Raw genomic sequence first — 20,000 nt, 5'->3', positions numbered from 1 at the left:
AACTGAAATTGGAAAGAACTGGCATCTCTCCCTCCTGTTTAAAACTGTCCATTAGAGGGTGCTCAAAGCACTCTTTGTATTTTTACAACAGTGGCGTAAATACGAAATACACTCCACGCCTGTAGGGGGAGCCCATGAGCGAAAAGACAAATTCTCACATAATACTGCTTTAAATGAGCTGTGAGTAATAGATGAGCTCTATTTAGGATTACATAAGCAGCAGTGTGTGTGTGTGTGTGTGTGTGTGTGAGAGATTTAGTGTGTTTTGGTGCTGTAGCTTGAACAATGCCAGAAGGGTCTGTGCAGCTCGACCGAGTAACCGGTGTGTGTGTGTGTGTGTGAGTGAGTGTGTACAGACCTCTTTTTGCTCCAGTAGGGGCAGCGCGTCAGTCAGGAGGGTCATCCAGAAGCTTCGAGGGGCGATTTTGGCAGTCATCAGGGACAGGAGGAGCTTGGCTGCTTCTGTAAACTTTGTTTCACCGTAGAGTCTGTGAAACTCCCGGTATTTACCTGAAAACACACACACGCACAGTTTGGTTCTGCAACACAATGTATTTATTGACCCAAAAAAATTAATCACAAATTATAACTTACTAAATTATACATTATAAAGATAAATTATTCGATTTGAGCCTGGGTGCGTGGATGACATAAGCCCCTCCCACTCTATTCTGATAGGCTGGACCCAGATACCCATTTTTGAATAGTGACTGTGGGGTCCAGGAAATATTCCAAATGAGAGCCCCTCGGGAGAGGCAGAGGGACGTGGCTATGAGGCAGTCCGACATTTCCATACATGCATCAGTATGTACTGAAATCCAGTATTCCTATGTACTGAAATGTACTGGAGAGGACACTTAGAAATGCAAATGGCCCGACCGGGGTAAGGGTAGCTGTTTTGGCCAGACCGTGCTGCACTGCAAGCCTCATTGGCCAAGCTCTACAGTGCATTTCTGAGGCATGTGACAGCAGGGATGACTTCAGGTGACGTTGCTATTTGGCAGTGTTTTGCTGAGAGGAACCACTGTTGCTCTGTGGGTAATGAGAGTCAGATCACAAGCTGGCAGAAGCTCCAGGCACTTCTTAATGAAGCAAGGGCTTCGGTTCGTCCCAGTCTTAATCCCAGCCCAGATATTTATCCCCCCCTCTTATACACTCGCTTTCTCTTTCCAGCTAAAAACGGGAATCTGAAGCATTTCTGTTGCCATTTCCATCCTCTCTCCCCGTCCCCGTCTCTCACGCCCTCTCCAGCTACCTAAGAACGTGAGTCTGTCGCTGAGCAGCATGGCGGGGCCCAGGTTGTCGATCAGATCCAGATCCGAGAAAGAGCCCCTCTTACAGTAATCCTGCAGAAACCTGCACACAGCAACATCCGTTTAGATCAGCAACGCTCCAACAGCACTTTTCTAGTCAGATCAGAACAATGGATTCCAGTATTGACACTTACTGAAAATACACTACATGGACAAAAGTATTTGGACACCTGCATATTCACTGTTTCTTCTGAAATCAAAGGTTTAATAATAATAATAATAATAATAATAAAAATTAAAGTCTATCCTGCTTTTGTTGGAGTAGCTGTTTCTACTGTCCAGGGAAGAAGCCTTTCTGCTAGATTTTGAAAGAGCATTGCTGTGAGGAGAACACAGTTCTTCCACTGGTCCACAGCTCAATGCTGCTGGGTTTTATACCCCTCTAGCCCACGCCTGGCATTATTAGGCAGCATGGAGCTAATAGGTTCATGTTTGTTTATCTGCTCCAGAGAGTCCTGTTCTACTGGCGGTACTTCTTCTTTACAGGGACTAGACAGCTAAAATCATTTATTAGTAGTTAAGGGGTGTCCACAAACATTTGGACATGTAGTGTACTTCCACAACGAGACCACGCGCAAGAAGAGAGACAGACTGGCTGAACCTTTCGGAGATGAGAGTGGCGAAGGCTGCGTCTTTAGCTCGGATACTCCAGGACAGAGCGGATCCCAGCCTGTTATTACTGAGAGCCCTCTTCGCCATGATCTTACAGATGCTGCGCACTGCAACACACACACACACACACATCACATTATTCCTCAAAGCTCCTTTGAACATGATATTACACACACACCTGCATATAATATTATATATATATATATATATATATATATATATATATATATATATATATATATATATATATACACAATTACATTTACACTGACTGCAGTTCTCACATATACACAGACAAGATGACCCTGATAAACATGTGCCATGTGCTGTCAGACATGGTGGTGGTCTTGTAGGCCTTTATTTATTTATTTATTTAATGAATTAATTAATTAATGCCAAGTGTGTGATCAGCTTGCCGCAGTGCGCCATCACTTTAAACAAAATTTGGCATTTCAAAAATGTAGTAGGGACATAGCCCCGCCACGTCACCGCCGGTATACCGCACACCTACGACCACAGCCGGGTCTAAATGCCGGGTCCGGACACATAGTGTATGTACATAGTGTTACCCTGCTCGTTCATCTGCCTCTGCTCGCAGATCCTCAGCACTTTCAGGGCTTTTCGCTCCGTCTCCAGCGGCACTCGCTCAATCTGCAGCTCCAGATACACACGGCCAAACTCAGGGCAGTGGTCGAAGTAGTCCACCGCCAACTGCCATAAACTGGGAGAGAGAGGGAGAAAATAATAATAATAATAATAATAATAAAAAAGGACAGCTGGTCATTGGATACGGTCATTTGGCAGTAAGGATAAAGAAGAGATACAGGAGACTTTATTGTCATTTGCATCACATGTGGTACACTGGGGTGTAACGATATTGTGATCAAGGTCCCAGCTACACCCAATGCCAAAGAGCGATTACTGAATACATGAAATTATAGAAGATAAAGTGGGAAAAGTAGAGAAATGAAAAAAGGTAGCAGCAAAATAATCGCAATGTATAAAAAGTAGTGGTGGTGGTGGGGGTCCTTTATCATTGGTGCTATACAGAGTCGCCGTCTGCTACGACAGGCTTCACAGTGCAGGGAACCGTCGCCCCGTACACAGAGGGACGTGCATCTAGATGTTACAGGATGACCAGGCAGTCCAGAAAACGTTTTAGCAGTCTGAGAACTTTTCTAATAACAGCATATAATTAAACTGGTGGCAAGGCCACATCATAGAGGTTTAACTATGCTGTATGCGTAACAGTGGTGAGGAACGTGAAGGTGCTCTTCTCACCTGTGATGAGAGAAGAGTCCAGAAGCGTACTCCAGCACCAGGAACTCCCTCAGGTTAGAGCCGAAACTTCAGAAACACAACACACACAGTCATTCAGTCAGTCCCACTGAAGATGATGAGAAAGGGATATGACTGGCAAACTCACTCACATGACAGGATGCTAGTCTCCCCACAGTGTGTGTCTCTCACACATGCAAAATACATCAATCATTACTCCCCACTACTTAAAAACTAGTGTTGCACTGATACCCGATCGGTATCGGCGCCGATACTGGCACTTCCGCACAGTACCGATATCTGCAATAGAGAGCAGCGATACCTTGCTGACGGCTTATGTTTATTTATTTATTTACAAAGAACTTAGAAACAGAATGTTTGAAACAACCAATAAAAAACAAAGAATATTTTTTTCACTGCACTGTAATGTGAACTTAAACACCAGTTAAAAGCTGTTTGGTGAAGCTGAGCTGGATTACGCTTCCCTACCTGCCCGTGTTTTTACACTGTGGCCACTGTGTCTAGGAAAGGAGCCTTTCTGCTAGATTCTGGAGGAGAATGTAGTGTACTTCCACACCGAGACCACGCGCAAGAAGAGAGGCAGACTGGCTGAACCTTTCGGAGATGAGAGTGGCAAAGGCTGCGTCTTTAGCTCGGATACTCCAGGACAGCGTTTTTTTCGTGTTTCTGCACTGTGGCCATTTTTATTTGCCATAGCAAATTTTTCAGATATTAAAAAGTCCAGCTTATTAAAAAGTGGAATGCTATGAATATTAGGATTTAGAGCAGTCTATCCAGTATGTAAGTCAGAGCTGGTCTCGGTACTTTGTATCAGCAGGAATATTTTATCGTATTGTGATACATTTTGTTATGGTGGTAGACCATATGCTTTCATGAGTGTATGGTGAATATCGCCAGTGCTTAAAGAGCACTGATTATCTGCATGTTTACCTCCTCTAGTGGTATAAGCTCTTCTCCTGTCCTTATTACACTACACGCATAAATGCATAAACCGCTCCAGTGTTACAACTGCGTACAGATGAAAAAATGACCTCTCTGGTGCTAGACGTCCAGATCCAAGCTAAAATGCCAGTCCCGCTCAATGGGAACCCAACAATAACGTCTAGTTCTAATGTCAGGTTCCCTCTATAACAATACACCAAGAAGCAGGATAATGACAGCCTTCAGCTTCATCATCTGCACTAACAGACTGAGGGTTAAGCCCAGTCCTAGACTATAAATGACAGTGTAGTCAACACTGGATGTAGTCTCCTTTGAAACAGGAGGTCAGGAGGTGATGGCGATCTTACTGGAGGTTGTGAGACTGCAGGAGCTTGCAGTGGTCCAACAGATCCGTCAGGTGAGCCACGAACCACCAGTTGTTGAGGGCAATGCTGGAGATCAGAAGCCAAACGTTTAGGTTATCAGTGCAGACTGACTGATAGGATACAAGAATTTGCGTCAACGCTGCCATCTAGTGGCCGGGGTTTAAACACAACACTAAATGAACCACTGTCTTCACTGTCACCAATCTTTACATACAAGCTATTCATTAATAATCAATACTGTGTTTTTGAGAATATCACATTAATAATTCGCTACTCGTTCAGTAAAGCTTGCTTGCTCACCTGCAGTCTTTGATGACCTGATGGAGATCGAACTCAAAGGCAGCCAAAAGGATACTGTCCAGGGGCTCAGGGGCACTCCGGGTGTCCAGGAACATGTCCATACTCGACTAAAAACATAAAAACAAAAATATATTTTAAGATGGCAATATTATAGGAATATTTCACTGAACAAATCACACTTATACAATTTTCCTCTTATCTCAAATGTAGTGAATCAGCCAAGACTAGTCTGCAGCCTAACACCGTACCACTATGGGCCCGGGGGTCGAGAGTTCGAATCCCGAACCAGTGCTCTTTGCCATCAGCCAGATTCTGACCGAGCACAATTTTCCGTGCCCTTCTTGGGTGGGCAGATGGAACGGCACAGGCACAGTCAGGTAGCCGGTGCGGTGGAGCTGGGGACCTCCGAGAGTGCCGACGACCTGCAGGCGCCTATCGCAGCCCATGGATGTATCGGAGGAGACAGCGGTCAAGGCCTTACCCTCCTAGTGTTGGGTAACTCCTAGTGTAGGGCTGAGGCGGATAAAGGCGGGGCTATGAATGAGTGTGTTAATTGGCAGAGCTGAATTGGGGGAGCCTCATTAGCTTCTGAGCTCCAGTGTGTGAAAGGGTGCTTTCACACCTACATTGTTTGGTCCAGACCTTCTGACTTGCCTAGGCCCAGGGTGGGTCAAACAACAATTACAGGAAGTTCCTCTTTAACAGTAAATCTGTCTGGCTGACTGTATCTGTATCTCCGCACCTGGGCGTAGTAGTGTAGCTCGGACGGTTTGACTGTCGGGTGGAAGAAGAGCAGCCGGCTGACCAGAAAGTGGTACCAGGTTCCCAGCAGCTCCTTATGCTCCAACATTGTGTCCTCATCACCGACCAGAATCTGAACAGGGGGGGGGGGGGGGGGTACAAGCAATAGATTAGATGACGGTGACAGAACATCTCAGCAACAGAGAGAGATCCAGATCTCATCAGAACAGATGCAGGTGAACATAAATCCAGTAAAAAGGAGAAACAAGAGCTTCTCATTCTGAAGAAAGAAAGTAGTGAGATCTTGTCGGTGAGCTAGTCTGAAGAACAGAGCTCGGTTCCTCCAGGACGCCCCCCCAGTCCAGCCAGCACAGCGTGGAGGATGTGTTCACCTCCATCAGCAGCAGCAGCAGCAGCTCACCTGATTCACCATCATTAAGCCCTGATTTACCACCAAACCAGGTGTTGATCTGAGGAGAACTCTAAATAATACTAGACTCCATGAGAGAGGAGAACTTTGGAGATGTTCTAATAATGAACACAGTAATAGAGAACCACCACCACTATTAGTGTTTATTCTAATATCAGTGATTTACTGAGGAGATAAACACTTACTGACCAGATAAGGTGCCAAAACTTTTGCACAGTAGTGCATATTATCGATATTATTATTCTTAGGTATTCAGTGGTTTTAAAAAAGTGCAGTAGGACTACAGACATGGTGTGAGGTGGTCAGGGGTCTTCACCTTACAGATGGTCTCCAGGTGGCGGTTGCTAGCGAATGAGTTGTCTTGGAGACAGCGGTCACACTCTTCATGCCAGTGCCTCCATTTCACATCAAACTCTGTGAGGGTCTGAGTGCCGCCGGGCTGCAGGAACCACACACACACACACACACACACACACACACACACACACACACACACACACACACACACACTCTTGTTTTTTTCAGATAATGATATTCAGCCATACTTAGCTAATGTGGCTAACTGACTGAAAGCTGGAATGATGTTTGCACATTTGGGCTGTTTGATTGCACTACGCCTTTAAAGGCTCCTCCTTACATTAAATATGGGCATCTTCTGCAGCAGGCTGTCCATGAGCTGGTAGACGGGTCTGGAGGCAGGCTGCAGATTCGCCTGCTTCACCAGAACCTGCCGAGCCTCATCCATTCGGCCCTGCAGGACAAAACTGATCACCTGCCGAGAGAGGGAGAAGGGGGGGGGGCACACACCTTTTAAAGCAACACTATGGAACATTGGTATTGCTCCTGGGCTCCCCCTACAGTCGGGAAGCGGGGAAGGGACTCGGAAGCTGCTGTTTTATGTCCATGAAGATTTGGTTGAACATTTGTTTTTATTCAGTGGGCTTTCAGGAAAAAGTCAGAGCAGAGAGGTAATTTTTGCATACCACTTCCCAGTAGGCGTGATGATGGGTGGGGCTGTCGCTCTGTAGAACGTCCCTGGCCTTCTCATCCACATCAGCCTTGTGCAACCGCACCCAGTCCAGCAGATGCAGCAGCAGGATGCCAGCTTTACATATTGGCAAAACAGGACAGCAGGCCATTAAAACCCCTCTTCCATGACTCAAAAAATAGATTTATACATTAATAAATAGCGCAGTGTGTCATGTAGCCTACCCGGAGCTGCATCAATAAAAAGCACTTCACACAGATTCCAGATGAGCTCAATAGCCAACAGGATGGAAACCTGACAGAGTATGATAAACAGACCGACATGAGAGAACATCAGTACAGGCACTTCAGCTATTAACTAACTAAACGTAAAGTAACTCTATACACATCTTAAGGACACTTTATTAGGCCTAATTAACTAGCAGATCAATAAAGCTGTACAATAACTTATACTTGTTTGTTCTGTGAGAAATATAGGGTGTAAATCACAACCGATATATATGTGTGTGTGTGTTTGTACTTTTTTTATTTATTTTTTTACATATAGCTCTGGGGAGAGAAAAAAAAAATGTGCACGCATTTTTCACCATCGATTACACTGAAGTACAACTTCAGAGACTTCATGAAACTTTATGGGAATTACAAAATATGCTAAATACCAGGTGTATGTAAAGACAATAATGGGTTATTGTGTGTGACAAGGACGTAGTACCTGATTGCCGTACTGCGCGATTAAGGATGCATCTCGAGTTGACACTGTAAGAAAGGGACAGACATCAAATTTGGAAACAATGACAATTTTAATATATATACATACATATACACACACTATATATATATATATATATATATATATATATATATATATATATATATATATGTGTGTATATATGTTTTTGTCGATTTGGAGCTTTTCTATTGGTCCATTTATCATTGAATGTAAATAACAATGTAAGGAACCTTATTCAGACTCAAATGTGAACAATAAAAGACTTCTGTATAACACCTACAAGCAATATAAGCAAAAAAAAAAAAAAAAAAAACCCAAAAAACCTCAAACTAACTTAAGGATCCCGGGATCCCGAGAATGATGGGGCTACAAATACCTGCCTGATCTGGATTTCAGCCACTGCTGATAGACCCGTATGACCATCTGCTCCCATACACCTGCAGATTTAGCTCAGCTACTTCCTTCACTCTGTGGTCTTTGGCCACGCCCAAAAACAGTCACTCCTTTTAGCCAATCATTGCCATCCTCTTCTCAATTTATGAGTCCCGTCACACACCTATTTATTTATAGCCCCATCGTCCTCGTGCAGTGCCATCTGCAGGAGCCTTAAGTTACTACCACCTCATCCACGCAAGCAGACTCATTTGTTTTTGTCCGGGGACAAATCATATACACATTACACAACACACACCTGCAACCTGCTGGAGCTCCTCCATACACGCTCGTATCACTGATCTGTAGTTTTTACTGATGCTGACGAACCTGAAAGAGTCCAAAACCACATGAGGGACAGCGTCAGCAGACAGACGGGCAGTTTCTGGGTGTATAAAGGGCTTTTTGTGTTTACTGTGGTTGCGGATGAAAGATCGCTCCCGCTCGGTTAATAACACTGTGGTTTTTGGATAATGCACATAAAGAGCTTTTGTTCCTACTGGGGTTTCTTGTTCTTGCTGGGCAGGTCCTCCTGGATATTCTGAAGCCCAACAAAGATGTGATGGGACTCGTTGAAGAGTTTGCGCAGGATAGGAGAGTAAATGTCTTCATCTTTCCTCACCACGTGGACCGAGGGACCGCCAGGCCCTGCAGGACCAGCACCTGTGGGACAATGCATGAGTCAGGTGATGTTCAAAGGGACAGAAACTAGGACGTCAGTGGAGCACATGCAATTATAATAGACTTGTACTGAGACATGGTCCAAACACACACACACACACACACACACACACACACACACACAGTGAAGCTCATTACCTTGCAATTTGAAGTTTGTCTCATACACCAGGATATCTCCAGGCCCCCACTCGAACCCTACATGCTTTTGTCTGAGCCCCACGCCCGGGATTAACTGCAACAAATAACAAAGAGGTTATAATGTGGTTATTATTCGGTTATAAGCAGGTTATTAACAACGCTACAGAGGTTCAGCACTAGCATACTTGCCTAGGGACAGGATATATGTATAAAATTCGATTTCCAATATTTTGCAAACAAACATCCTTGTTGAAAACGTCCAAGATCCTTTATCCTGACATCAGTTCCAGTCAAAACACGCATTAAAGGATTAAATAAAAATTAAATAAAATAAACAAACTAAATTGATTCACTTATTCCAAACACAGTCGAACAGACAGAAGAAGACATGCTTAATATCAGACATGTGCTTCTTCAGCAACAACAGGAGATGTGAGGCTAATGTTGCTAACAGACACTGGACTTGGACTGTCACCAATCTCTCCTTTGTAAACAAATTCCGAAGATCTGTTACTTGCTTCAATAATTACTTGCTTCAAACTCTACAAAAACAAACTTTAATCGGTTGATTAGACCTTATTTAATTTAATTTCAGAGATCCATTCAGAACTTTATTTCTGTCTGGGCTGAACACGAGGGGACGGTTAGAGACGAGGGGTCGGTTGGAGGATGGTTGGAGAGGAGGACGGTTGGAGATGAGGGGTCAGTTGGAGGACAGTTGGAGAACATTTGGAGAGGAAGACGGTTGGAGAACATTTGGAGAGGAGGACGGTTGGAGAGGAGGACGGTTGGAGATGATGGGATGGTTGGAGGACGGTTGGAGATGAGGGGACGGTTGGAGGACGGTTGGAGATGAGGGGACGGTTTGAGGACGGTTGGAGAACATTTGGAGAGGAGGACGGTTGGAGAACATTTGGAGAGGAGGACGGTTGGAGATGATGGGATGGTTGGAGGACGGTTGGAGATGAGGGGACGGTTTGAGGACGGTTGGAGATGAGGGGACGGTTTGAGGACGGTTGGAGATGAGGGGACGGTTTGAGGACGGTTGGAGATGAGGGGGCGGTTTGAGGACGGTTGGAGATGAGGGGATGGTTGGAGATGAGGGGACGGTTTGAGATGAGGGGATGGTTGGAGATGAGGGGACGGTTTGAGGACGGTTTGAGGACGGTTGGAGATGAGGGGACGGTTTGAGGATGGTTGGAGATGAGGGGGCGGTTTGAGGACGGTTGGAGATGAGGGGGCGGTTTGAGGACGGTTGGAGATGAGGGGATGGTTGGAGGACGGTTGGATAGGAGGTCGGTTTGGAGATTAGGGGACGGGTTTGGAGACAGTTTGAGTCCAGCGTTCGTGAGCATTGGACATGCAGTGTTTAGAACATGTCCTGACTAATTAACCGGATCTGTGGTCAGAGATCAATCATGTTTATTTGATGTTTATTGGATTGATCCTCCCCCCAATATATATATATATTCCTTTAAGTACAAGTTCTTAGTTTGTGGGTGTAACGTGCATTTTTTTTTTTTTTTTGGAGCGTAACAGGGTGGTAATAAAGTGTTTACTGTGCATTATACATTTATACTTACCATGCAGTTACTAGTCATTTTGACATAACAGACATCCAATCATGCAGTAATAGAGGTGCTATAATACACATAAATGTATGCACAGTAAGTTTTGTATTTATAAGCAGTTATTTGGGGCCTTACTGAAGAAAGCACGAGACCTCACACCCCCTGTCCTAAGCCTATCGGCCTCCAGCCTGGCTGAGGGGCTTTCTGTTGGAGAATGAACTCACTCAGAGCTTTATTAAGAAGGGGCACGGCTGAACCCGCAGCCTGGTGCTCGTTACCCTGCAGGTGTTGTGCTGAATTCTGCCCAACGTGCGAAAACCGGACCCGCGAGCGACTCAGCCGCTAAACCACCAAGTTCCGCCTCCGGGCTGAGAAAGCCGGCGCTACTCACCGTGGTGCTCGGCTCTACGTCCACCTCCTCCATTTACTCGGCCTTAAACGCGGAGAAAAACGTCCGGGAAGACGAGAAAAGTCCAGTTTTCAGCTCCAACTACACACGATTTGACCGCCTCGGCCACTCGCAGTGAGGACCCCAGCGATGACGCGTGTAGGAGCGCTCGCAGGACGCCTGGGTGAAATTCCCCGGCTGTTGGGCTGAGCTCAGTCTTCAGTCAGTCCGCAGCGACCTCAAGTCACGCGCATCATACGCTAGCCAAATGTCCAAATATTTCTGGACACCCCGTCTAATGAATGCATTTACAGCTGAGTTCCTTTCAGTTGCAACCGTTGCTGACGTGCGCGCGCACACACAAATACACACACACACACACACACACACACACACACACACATAGCTTATCCAGAGCAGTGCTGCCAATTGAATAGGGCTGGAGGGGTAGCTATGAAGCCCCCCAGCATTGGGCTGTGGAGCAGTGGAAGAACTGTGTTCTCTGGAATGATGATGATGATGATGGTGGTGGTGTTGGTGGTGGTGGTGGTGGTGCTCCATCCAATACTTTTGATATATCCAGCATTCTGACCTCACTAACACTCTTGTCGCTGAATGCAATCAATCAAATCCTCACAGCAACGCTCCTCCTCCAGAATCTAGTAGAAACTCTTCTTCTTTTTTCCCTTTTTTTGGATACACTTGGTCTCACAAGAGACAATGGATGAGCAGGTGTCCCAATACTTTTGTCCTGATGGTGTAGGTAAACAGAGGGCAGTGGTGGCTAGTGAGCTTCCCCAGTGCCGCAGCAATGGCTGCCCACCGCTCCGGACATGCGTGCTCATTGTTTACTGTGTGTGTTTGATCACTAGTGTGTGTGTGTGTGTGTGTGTGTGTGTGTGTGTTCACTGCATGGATGGATTCATAAATATAAATATATGACAGAAAATATATGAGAGTGCAATAAGCTACATAAATATTATGCAAATATATATTATATTAATATTTCAATAATAATGTGGTACAAAAATGTGGCACAGTGGGTATAATGTATGATAAATACACTCACATATTTATTATTATTATTATTATTATTATTTAATTTAGTCAATATTATTCGCATACTTGTGTCCCAGCTACAGGAGGACATGAAGCCCATTCATCTTAAAAACTGCTGTAAATATTGGACGTCCCACAGCCGGACACCGCGCTCCCAGCACTCACCGCCAGTTTCACAGCAACGTCGACTAAAAAACAAAGCGTGCGCGTGCACGAGCGGTGCGCAACGCCGCGCGTTCCGTCCCGGTTTCGCGCATTCGTGACGTCGCCGCTCGCGTCCCTCAGCAACCGCCCTGTTCCCGTTCCGAGCTGGGCGCGCGCACGCTGAAAAGCGATGGAACCAAGCGGACGGAGTGGGAGGGAGGGGGGGGGGGGTGTGTGCGTGTGTGCGTGTGTGCGTGTGCGCGTGTGTTGGGTGTCGCGCGTACGCGCACGCACGCACGCGCACGCACGTTCTAGAAAGGTGGTGATGGGGGAGAAAGAAGGTAGCGCGCGCGCGTACGTGCGCGTGCACGGCTGGAGTCTCTTTGTGCGGGCGGCGAGAAATAACACACAATAACGATGGCGGACGAGAAGCCCAAGGTGAGAGAGAATTAAAAAAAAATAATATAATAACAACAATAATCCTAAAAAATAATATATATATATTTGCAAATCACGCGGCAGATATGATGGGAGGAAAAGATAAGATAAAATAGCAGAGAAATAAAGGCTAGTTTGGTGTAGAATAATTCCGCGTAGTGGATAAATACCGCAACTGCTGCTGTAGAGTCGCCGGAAGAGTCGTGAACGCGCATTTAGCAGCTAGCTAGCAGGCTAGCAGCGCGAGCACAGTGGGAGGCGAAAGCTGGTCGGACCGTAGTTCGCTGGGTGCCGAGTTTACTGAGACAGTTCGGTGAATTGTGGACAAACACGGACGCTGTTTAAGCGGGGATGCGGTCGAAATACTAGCGAGATGCAGTCTGGAAACTTGGGCTTTGTTTTGAGGCCGTTTTGTTGACTTTTCCAGCCGCTTCGAGCCTCCAGCTGTTCGGTGTGGCTGCAGGCGGGTTAGGGGGCAGGGGGCTGTGGTGTTGTAGAGAAGGGGCTCATTGTCTGTTATGTGGTCCTAAGTAGGGCTGGGCGATATGGTAAACAAACAAACAAAAAAATCACGATATTTATCTCTAATTTCGATATGTGAAAGTAAACATCACTATTTAGTTCCAGCTAGCTACTATTTACTATCTACACTCTCCTGTACTGAATACAGGGGGGGTTATTTCCGGGTTGTTGATGACAGGGTTGTGGGTTCGAGACCTGGGCTCGGCAAGTGCCACTGTTAGGCCTCTGAGCAAGGCCCAAGGCCCTTCACCCTGTCTCTGATCCCCGGGCGCTGGAGTTGGCTGCCCATCACTCTGGCTGTGTGTGCTCACTGCCCCTAGTTCACTAGTGTGTGTGTGTGTGTGTGTGTGTGTGTGTGTGTGTTCACTACCACAGATGGGTCAAATGCAGAGGACACATTCCCTTTACCTTTTTAACTGATCCGTGTTTATTAAGCACTTACAATACTGACAATATCCTGGATATGCTTAGAAAAGCACATTGTGCATCACGGATATCTGGGCGATATAGTAAAAATACTATATCACGATATTTATCACGATACATGTAATCACAGGCTAGATACATCAGGAGCGGCAGATTCTTATAAACTACTATTCAGATCCTCTCCTGTACTGAACACAGTGATTTATACTCAAGAAGATCTGCTTGTCTTCTAATGAACCCTTCAGTCTAATTACACTGTTAGTAATGAAACCTGCAGCTGATCAGTGTTTATTAGGCACTAACAGTCTCCTCCATATGATTAGAGAAGCTTACTGTCATCACCATAACTACATAGATTTATCACAATACGATAAAATATCATCATATTGCCCAGTTCTAGTTCTAGTCCTAGTCGTCAATCCTAATCATCAATCATCCACCTGTGAATAATCTGTATAATGGTCTGGGAAACTATGCAAAAATAGGAAGGTGGTTAAATCTTAAAGAATTAAATCTTAAAGCATGCTCCCAATTAAAAAAAACAAATGATTTTGATAAATTAAAGCATCTTTTAATGGGATAAAAATATGATAATCTAAGTAGTTATCAGCTGTGCATGCTGGAAACACTCTAAAATACTACAAATGAGCCAAGTTTGCTGAATGTACTCGCAGAGAAGCTAAATTCGCATGAAAAACCCCAAAAGAAAAGCATACATTTAGCTACCACAAAGGTGCTGTGGTCATACACAGTAACCCTCATTAGGCCGCATTGTTAGACCGCCTAAACACTGACCCAAGTGTGAGGGGTCAGCCGTGATTTCTTTTGCACCCCTTCCTCACCCCAGATGCAGTCGGTTCTGTTTAATTAGCATATGATTCATTCATATATGAAATAATAGATTGCTGGTCTGTATAGATCAGACATCTCCATTAACCCTTTGTTGACTCTGTCTGGGATCTGATTGACTCTGTCTGGGTGTCCTATAGGCAACATTACACACATGCTCATTTGCCACCCAGTTACAGGATACAGGAGTGCACCCATTGCCTTTATAACATCCGTTAACAGTAATAACCTTGTTATTTAATTATTAAGCATTAATAACCAACCAATTCTACGCCAAGTGTCATGTTAGAGCTGGGAAAACCCTCAATCAGAGCCTTTAGCTGTGTGTGTTGTGTGCGTTTGCAGGAGGGAGTGAAGACTGAGAACAATGACCACATCAACCTGAAGGTGGCCGGGCAGGACGGCTCCGTGGTGCAGTTCAAAATCAAGAGGCACACGCCGCTCAGCAAACTCATGAAGGCCTACTGCGAGAGACAGGTGAGCAGAGGCCAGCGGACACTGACGCAGACACAGACACCCGTATTAACCCAGACGTTCAGTTAACACACACATACACACTTGTGAAGAAACACACACAGTGGACAGTGTGGAGCGGTGGCAGCTTGCCGAGGGGAGCCCACACCCCTGTCATCAACAGCCCAGTGTTTTAACCACTGACTGTAAGTGTCAAATCAGCAACGTAAAATATATATTATATATAAATATATATAAATATTATATAACTGTGTCATAATAATGTCAAAGTGAATGGAAATTGGGGTGTGGCTCATCAGAAAGGCATAAGCCCTGCCCCTCCAGGCATCCTTCCAGCTGACCTTACCTCGGCTGACCTTACCTACACCCAGGAACCGCCCTAATGAATCATCCTCCCTGCTCTTGTTCTACAAATCCCGGGTTTTGTAGGCAGCATGGTCCTCAGGCTTAATTTACAGTGCCTGTGAGTTCCTCCGTTAGGGGACTTCCCTGTAAAAAGACAGTATTGATGTTCAGTCTTTGTCTTTATTGATCCACCTGGTTAGCATAGCGTTCGAACCCAGAGCGGCCTCCTCTTCCCTGGTGTTTCTTACTTGTAGCTCATTGAAAGAGTGAGTGGAGAAATTCAGATGTCCATTACAGCTTCTGTTTGTGTAGTTTCCCCTGGTGCTGTGTCCCTTTTTGGACAAAAGTATTGGGACGCCTGCTGATTCAGTGTTTTTTTCTGAAATCAAGGCTAGTCTCCTGTCTCCTGTTTCTACTGTCCAGGAAAGAAGGCTTACTACTAGATTTTGAGTAGAGCATTGCTGTGAGGATTTGATTGCATTCAGCAACAAGAGCATTTGTGAGGTCAGGTTGTGGGATAATCAGCACCCCAACTCATCACAGAACACAGTTCTCACAGTGCTCCACAGCTCAATGCTGGGGGGGGGGCTTTATACCCCTCTAGCCCACGCCTGGCACTAGGCAGCATGGAGCCAATAGCTTCATGTTGATCTGCTCCAGAGAGTCCTATTCTATTGGCAGTACTTCTCTATAAGGAGTAGACAGTAATGTCAGTAATGGGTACAACTTGAAGTAGCAAGAGGGGGTGTCCACAAACTTTTTTTTTACTGTAATATGAATATGATAATTTTTTGCATTTTTGCAATTAGAATGTCGTAAAATTCAGGCTGTAATTGTTATTAATTATGTAATTACATCTAATTACAATGTAATCATGTGTTGTAATTCAGAAGCATCGCGAACTGACATATGCTGTGCACTCTGCTGGGAAGCCCCTTTACAGGAGCACTGTAATGTACTGGGGTAAGGTGGTACATGTGTCAGCATGCTCCTGTAGGCCAGCAAACCGGTGTTCTTGGCCAAGCTGCTGCTGCTAATCTTATTGTAGGCTGTCTAAGTAATGGATTGTGCTGCGGTGAGGACCGCCCTGCCGCTAGAAGTAGGACGCAGGTCGTTTGAGAAAGCAGCAGAATCGGAATAACGGCCGACTCTCACGGCGTGCAGCCGAGCTGTCACCAGGACACCAGGACAGCTGCTGGTCCTGTGTGTGGTCCTGAGAGCAGCAGGGATCCTCTGTGGCACTCTCCCGGGTCGGTATTTAGAAAGTATGCATCTGGCAGTAGGAGAGCTGATCCAGGATCAGATTAGTCTTTTGCGTAGTCATAATAAGTGATACGAAATCAGAAGTGCTGCTGCCAGATACACGCTTGGGGCTGATTGTGATAGGACAGGGATGGGGGCTTCTCAGGGCAGCCTGTGAGGGTCTCTGATGCTGATTTTAAAGCAGCATTACGCAAGAATTGATAGTTTTTGCTGTTGGGCTCCCCCTACAGCTGTGGAGTGTAATTCACTTTTACTCCACTACAGTAAATACAGATCATGCCCTCATTCTGGACAAGCTGAGAGCTCCAGAAGCTTGATCTGAAGGTGGGGAAGTATGTGGGCTGAGGCGGTAGAGTAATATTACAGGATTTTACACTAATATGACTCTATGGGTTATATACTCCGGCAGCTCCACCACCAAAGCTCCATAGTGCAGCAGCAGCGTTCCGGCCCGGAGTGGGAGATTGGCGGAGACACCGTTCTCCCTGTGATGAAGTGCTGTTTACACAGAGACTCATCCAACAGTGTGTTTTTTTTTTTTTTTTCCCAGGGACTAACAATGAGGCAAATCCGATTCCGGTTCGATGGACAGCCCATTAACGAGACAGACACGCCTGCACAGGTATGCATTTCATATATTATGTCTAATTACTGTCACATCCCTCAGCTACCTACTCAACATGTTCACCAAGCCTTAGCAAACAAAGTAATAATACTATATACACCAATCAGCCATAACATTAACACCACCTCCTTGTTCCTGCACTCATTGTCCATTCTGTTAGCTCCACTGACCTTATAGGAGCAATATGTAGGTCTATAATTTCCATGTATTTTATAATAAAGTACACTGGAATTTGCAAATGTCTGCATAATTCAGTGGTTGAGGTGTAAACAGTCATTCAGAGTGTTGGTGAATGTGGAGGTGAATGGAACTAGGCGTATGGGCTTTTTATTTACTATCCCAACCCAACCACATATGGATTGTTGGTGCCAGTAAAAATAGTGGAAAATCTAGGAAAACAAAATCCCTGTGGGTATCTCTCCTCCATGAATGGATGTTAAATAGACTTTCAGGCTGAATTCGTACCTCAGAGCTGCTATTTAGCGCCTCATCGGACGCCTGGTTCCAATCACCCCCACTCTGAACGATTCTAACCGAGCAAGTTCCTCTAGAACCAAGCATTTCACACCAAATCCGTTCTGGGAGGCTTCGTCTACACCTCAACCGTTTAATTATACACAGTTTTGAAAACATGCTGAAATTCCCCTTTAACGTCAGTCCCGTTAAAAACTGCAGATTGGAAGCAGTGGTCAGTGAAAATGCTGTGTAATCAGTTTTTAACACACTGTGGTTTATTGAACAGTGACCCCCACCAGGGTCCTGCTGCCGAATCTGTTTAAAAATACAAAAAGGACATCTGTCAGTTGCAAATGCACAGATGTAAATGCCTCCTCATTTCCTTTCATTTTTACAACACAATGGAAGTCTGCCATTGTGCGGCTCTTGTCTGTCTTGCGATCAATAAACACGGTCAATAGATCAATAGAGCTGGAATGCTCACTTCAGCCATTATGTACCATAAGGCCTGGGCTCCTGCTGACAGCTCATTGTGGTCTTACTTTATGGTGGCATTAAGGATGAAGAAACGCGAGGCTGGAGTATGATTGAGTGTAGAGGTAGCAGAGAATCCTAGAAAGCCTGAGTGAATCCGCTGGGGCTCCAGCATCCAGACAGAGTACCAGTATTATGATTATGTGGTTGCATTATGTAATCTCTATGGCCCTGTTTAATAATAACACTTACTACAAGTAAGTAAGTAAGTATTGGGACACCTGCTCATTCATTGTTTCATCCGAAATCAAGGGTATTAAAAAGAGTTTATCCTGCTTTTCTTTTCATGGAGTAACATTCTCTACTGTCCAGGGGGGAAAAAGGCTTTCCAGCATAGCTGTAAGGATTTTGGATTTGATTGCATTTAGCCACACAGGCGTTAGTGAGGTCAGGATGTTTAGATGAGCACCACCCCCACTCATCCTAAAAGTGTTGGATGGAGCTCCACCATCCTTCGTACCCCTCTGGCATTAGGCATGATGCCAATAGGTTCGTGTTTGACATCTGTGTCAGCAATGGGAGCGACGTAAAGTAGCTGAATTCATTCACTAGAAGCGGTGTCCACAAACATTTGGACACATAGTGTATACATATACATGTATATGTTTATAACAGTAATAATAGATGGTGTTTTGTGCGCAGTCTAAATGTTAGGAGACGCTTCTTTTCTCTCCACAGTTGGAAATGGAGGATGAAGACACAATTGACGTTTTCCAGCAACAGACAGGAGGCTTCATCTGAGCGCGCCAACTTTTACCACCCCCACTCCCTCACTCCCTTCCCCTCTCTCTCTCTCTCTCACCCTCTTCCCTCACAGTTCTTCATGACCGCTGTTGTATAGTGTGCTTTTTTTCCTCGCCTTCCTCCTCCTCTTCCTCCTCCTCCTCCTTTTCTTTTTGTACATAAATGATGTCCTCCACACGCAAGAAGCTGGCAGTGTTGAATGCTGTGAGAAGTAAACCATGGCGAGCCCCAGCCCTTCAGACGGGGCGATCCCGGAAACCCCTGGAAGATCTGTCAGAGGCCCAGCTCCCAGTTGGAGCCGCTGGAGCTGCAGATGTATGTTCGGGAGGGTGGCTTTCTTTTAGTTCGGGAACATGGATGCCCAAATGCTTCACACCAAACATAAGGCAAGGTGCAGAACATTAGGAAATCAGCTACTGTAGTCATACAGTCGTGTATAAAACACACACACACACACACACACACACACACGCACACACACTTATAACATTGTACTGCTTTCTTTAGGCTCATTTAGCACAGGCTATGGCAGGTCTTCGTCTAGTGCGCTCCATCTAAACACCACACAGTCTGGTTTGCGTTCTACTCCTCAGGATTTTGCCATGGTTTAGGGGGATTACAAAGCTGTATTCATTGATTAGTGAGCTAATCAGGCGGGATTAAAGGGGAATTCCACTGATTCAGAGAGGGTTTGGTGTCATATGGCTCTGATTTCTTTATTTTATTTTTTTTACAGTGGTGGTGATAGGAGCTAGGGATGGCCAGAAGGATCGTTGATGATGATGATGATGATGATGATGAAAAAGTCTTCCATGTATCTAAAAAAAATACATTTACAGGGCGATATGGTAAAAATACTATATCACAATATTTAAAGACTTTTAAATAGTGCTTTTTTGCTCTTCATCTAATTAAACCAGTCGAATTACAATGTTAGTAATGAAACCTGCAGCTGATCAGTGTTTATTAAACACTAACCGCATCCTCGATATTCTTAGAAAAGCATATTGTGTATCACGATAACAACATTCATCACGACACGATAAAATATCGTCATATTGCCCAGCTCTATTTACAGGCCAGATTTGTACCTCAAAACTCTCAAAAACCTCAAAAACAACTTTTTCAGACGTCTTGTTCCATTCACCATCACTGTAAATCATTCTGACTAGGAAAGTATTCCCAAAACCAC

General features: G+C 45.1%; 2 protein-coding genes across 3 annotated transcripts in view; one reads left to right on the top strand and one right to left on the bottom strand.

Annotated features, from left to right (window-relative positions):
* The window catches only part of nup85 (nucleoporin 85), a 13,039-nt gene extending 1,900 nt beyond the window's left edge, over positions 1 to 11,139 (bottom strand). Inside the window, exons 1-17 of the mRNA XM_072674526.1 lie at positions 10,933 to 11,139; positions 8,971 to 9,064; positions 8,652 to 8,814; positions 8,411 to 8,481; positions 7,702 to 7,745; positions 7,215 to 7,284; positions 6,986 to 7,107; positions 6,640 to 6,774; positions 6,319 to 6,441; positions 5,574 to 5,705; positions 4,832 to 4,938; positions 4,514 to 4,597; positions 3,207 to 3,272; positions 2,495 to 2,646; positions 1,915 to 2,032; positions 1,256 to 1,356; positions 359 to 510 (exon numbers count right to left, since the gene is read on the bottom strand). Of these exons, the coding sequence (XP_072530627.1) occupies positions 359 to 510; positions 1,256 to 1,356; positions 1,915 to 2,032; positions 2,495 to 2,646; positions 3,207 to 3,272; positions 4,514 to 4,597; positions 4,832 to 4,938; positions 5,574 to 5,705; positions 6,319 to 6,441; positions 6,640 to 6,774; positions 6,986 to 7,107; positions 7,215 to 7,284; positions 7,702 to 7,745; positions 8,411 to 8,481; positions 8,652 to 8,814; positions 8,971 to 9,064; positions 10,933 to 10,965 (1,767 nt within the window). The 5' untranslated portion in view covers positions 10,966 to 11,139. The remainder of the gene's footprint in view (positions 1 to 358; positions 511 to 1,255; positions 1,357 to 1,914; positions 2,033 to 2,494; positions 2,647 to 3,206; positions 3,273 to 4,513; positions 4,598 to 4,831; positions 4,939 to 5,573; positions 5,706 to 6,318; positions 6,442 to 6,639; positions 6,775 to 6,985; positions 7,108 to 7,214; positions 7,285 to 7,701; positions 7,746 to 8,410; positions 8,482 to 8,651; positions 8,815 to 8,970; positions 9,065 to 10,932) is intronic.
* Positions 11,140 to 12,447: 1,308 nt separating this feature from the next.
* Positions 12,448 to 20,000, top strand: part of LOC140551629 (small ubiquitin-related modifier 2) — an 8,455-nt gene continuing 902 nt past the window's right edge. Inside the window, exons 1-5 of one of the 2 annotated variants that reach the window (XR_011979271.1) lie at positions 12,448 to 12,570; positions 14,713 to 14,844; positions 17,000 to 17,071; positions 18,743 to 19,194; positions 19,545 to 20,000. The exon at positions 19,545 to 20,000 is cut by the window's right edge and continues 902 nt beyond it. Coding sequence is in view for 1 of the 2 variants with exons in the window: in XM_072675135.1 (XP_072531236.1) it covers positions 12,550 to 12,570; positions 14,713 to 14,844; positions 17,000 to 17,071; positions 18,743 to 18,805 (288 nt within the window). In the remaining variant the exon portion in view is untranslated. Of the gene's footprint in view, positions 12,571 to 14,712; positions 14,845 to 16,999; positions 17,072 to 18,742 lie in introns of both variants that reach the window. The other variant, XM_072675135.1, reaches the window with a different exon arrangement.

Source organism: Salminus brasiliensis, chromosome 3 (genome assembly GCF_030463535.1).
Source record: "Salminus brasiliensis chromosome 3, fSalBra1.hap2, whole genome shotgun sequence".
NCBI lineage: Eukaryota > Metazoa > Chordata > Actinopteri > Characiformes > Bryconidae > Salminus > Salminus brasiliensis.
The sequence above is the reverse complement of the archived record's forward strand: the minus strand, read 5'-3'. Positions and strand labels throughout refer to the sequence as shown.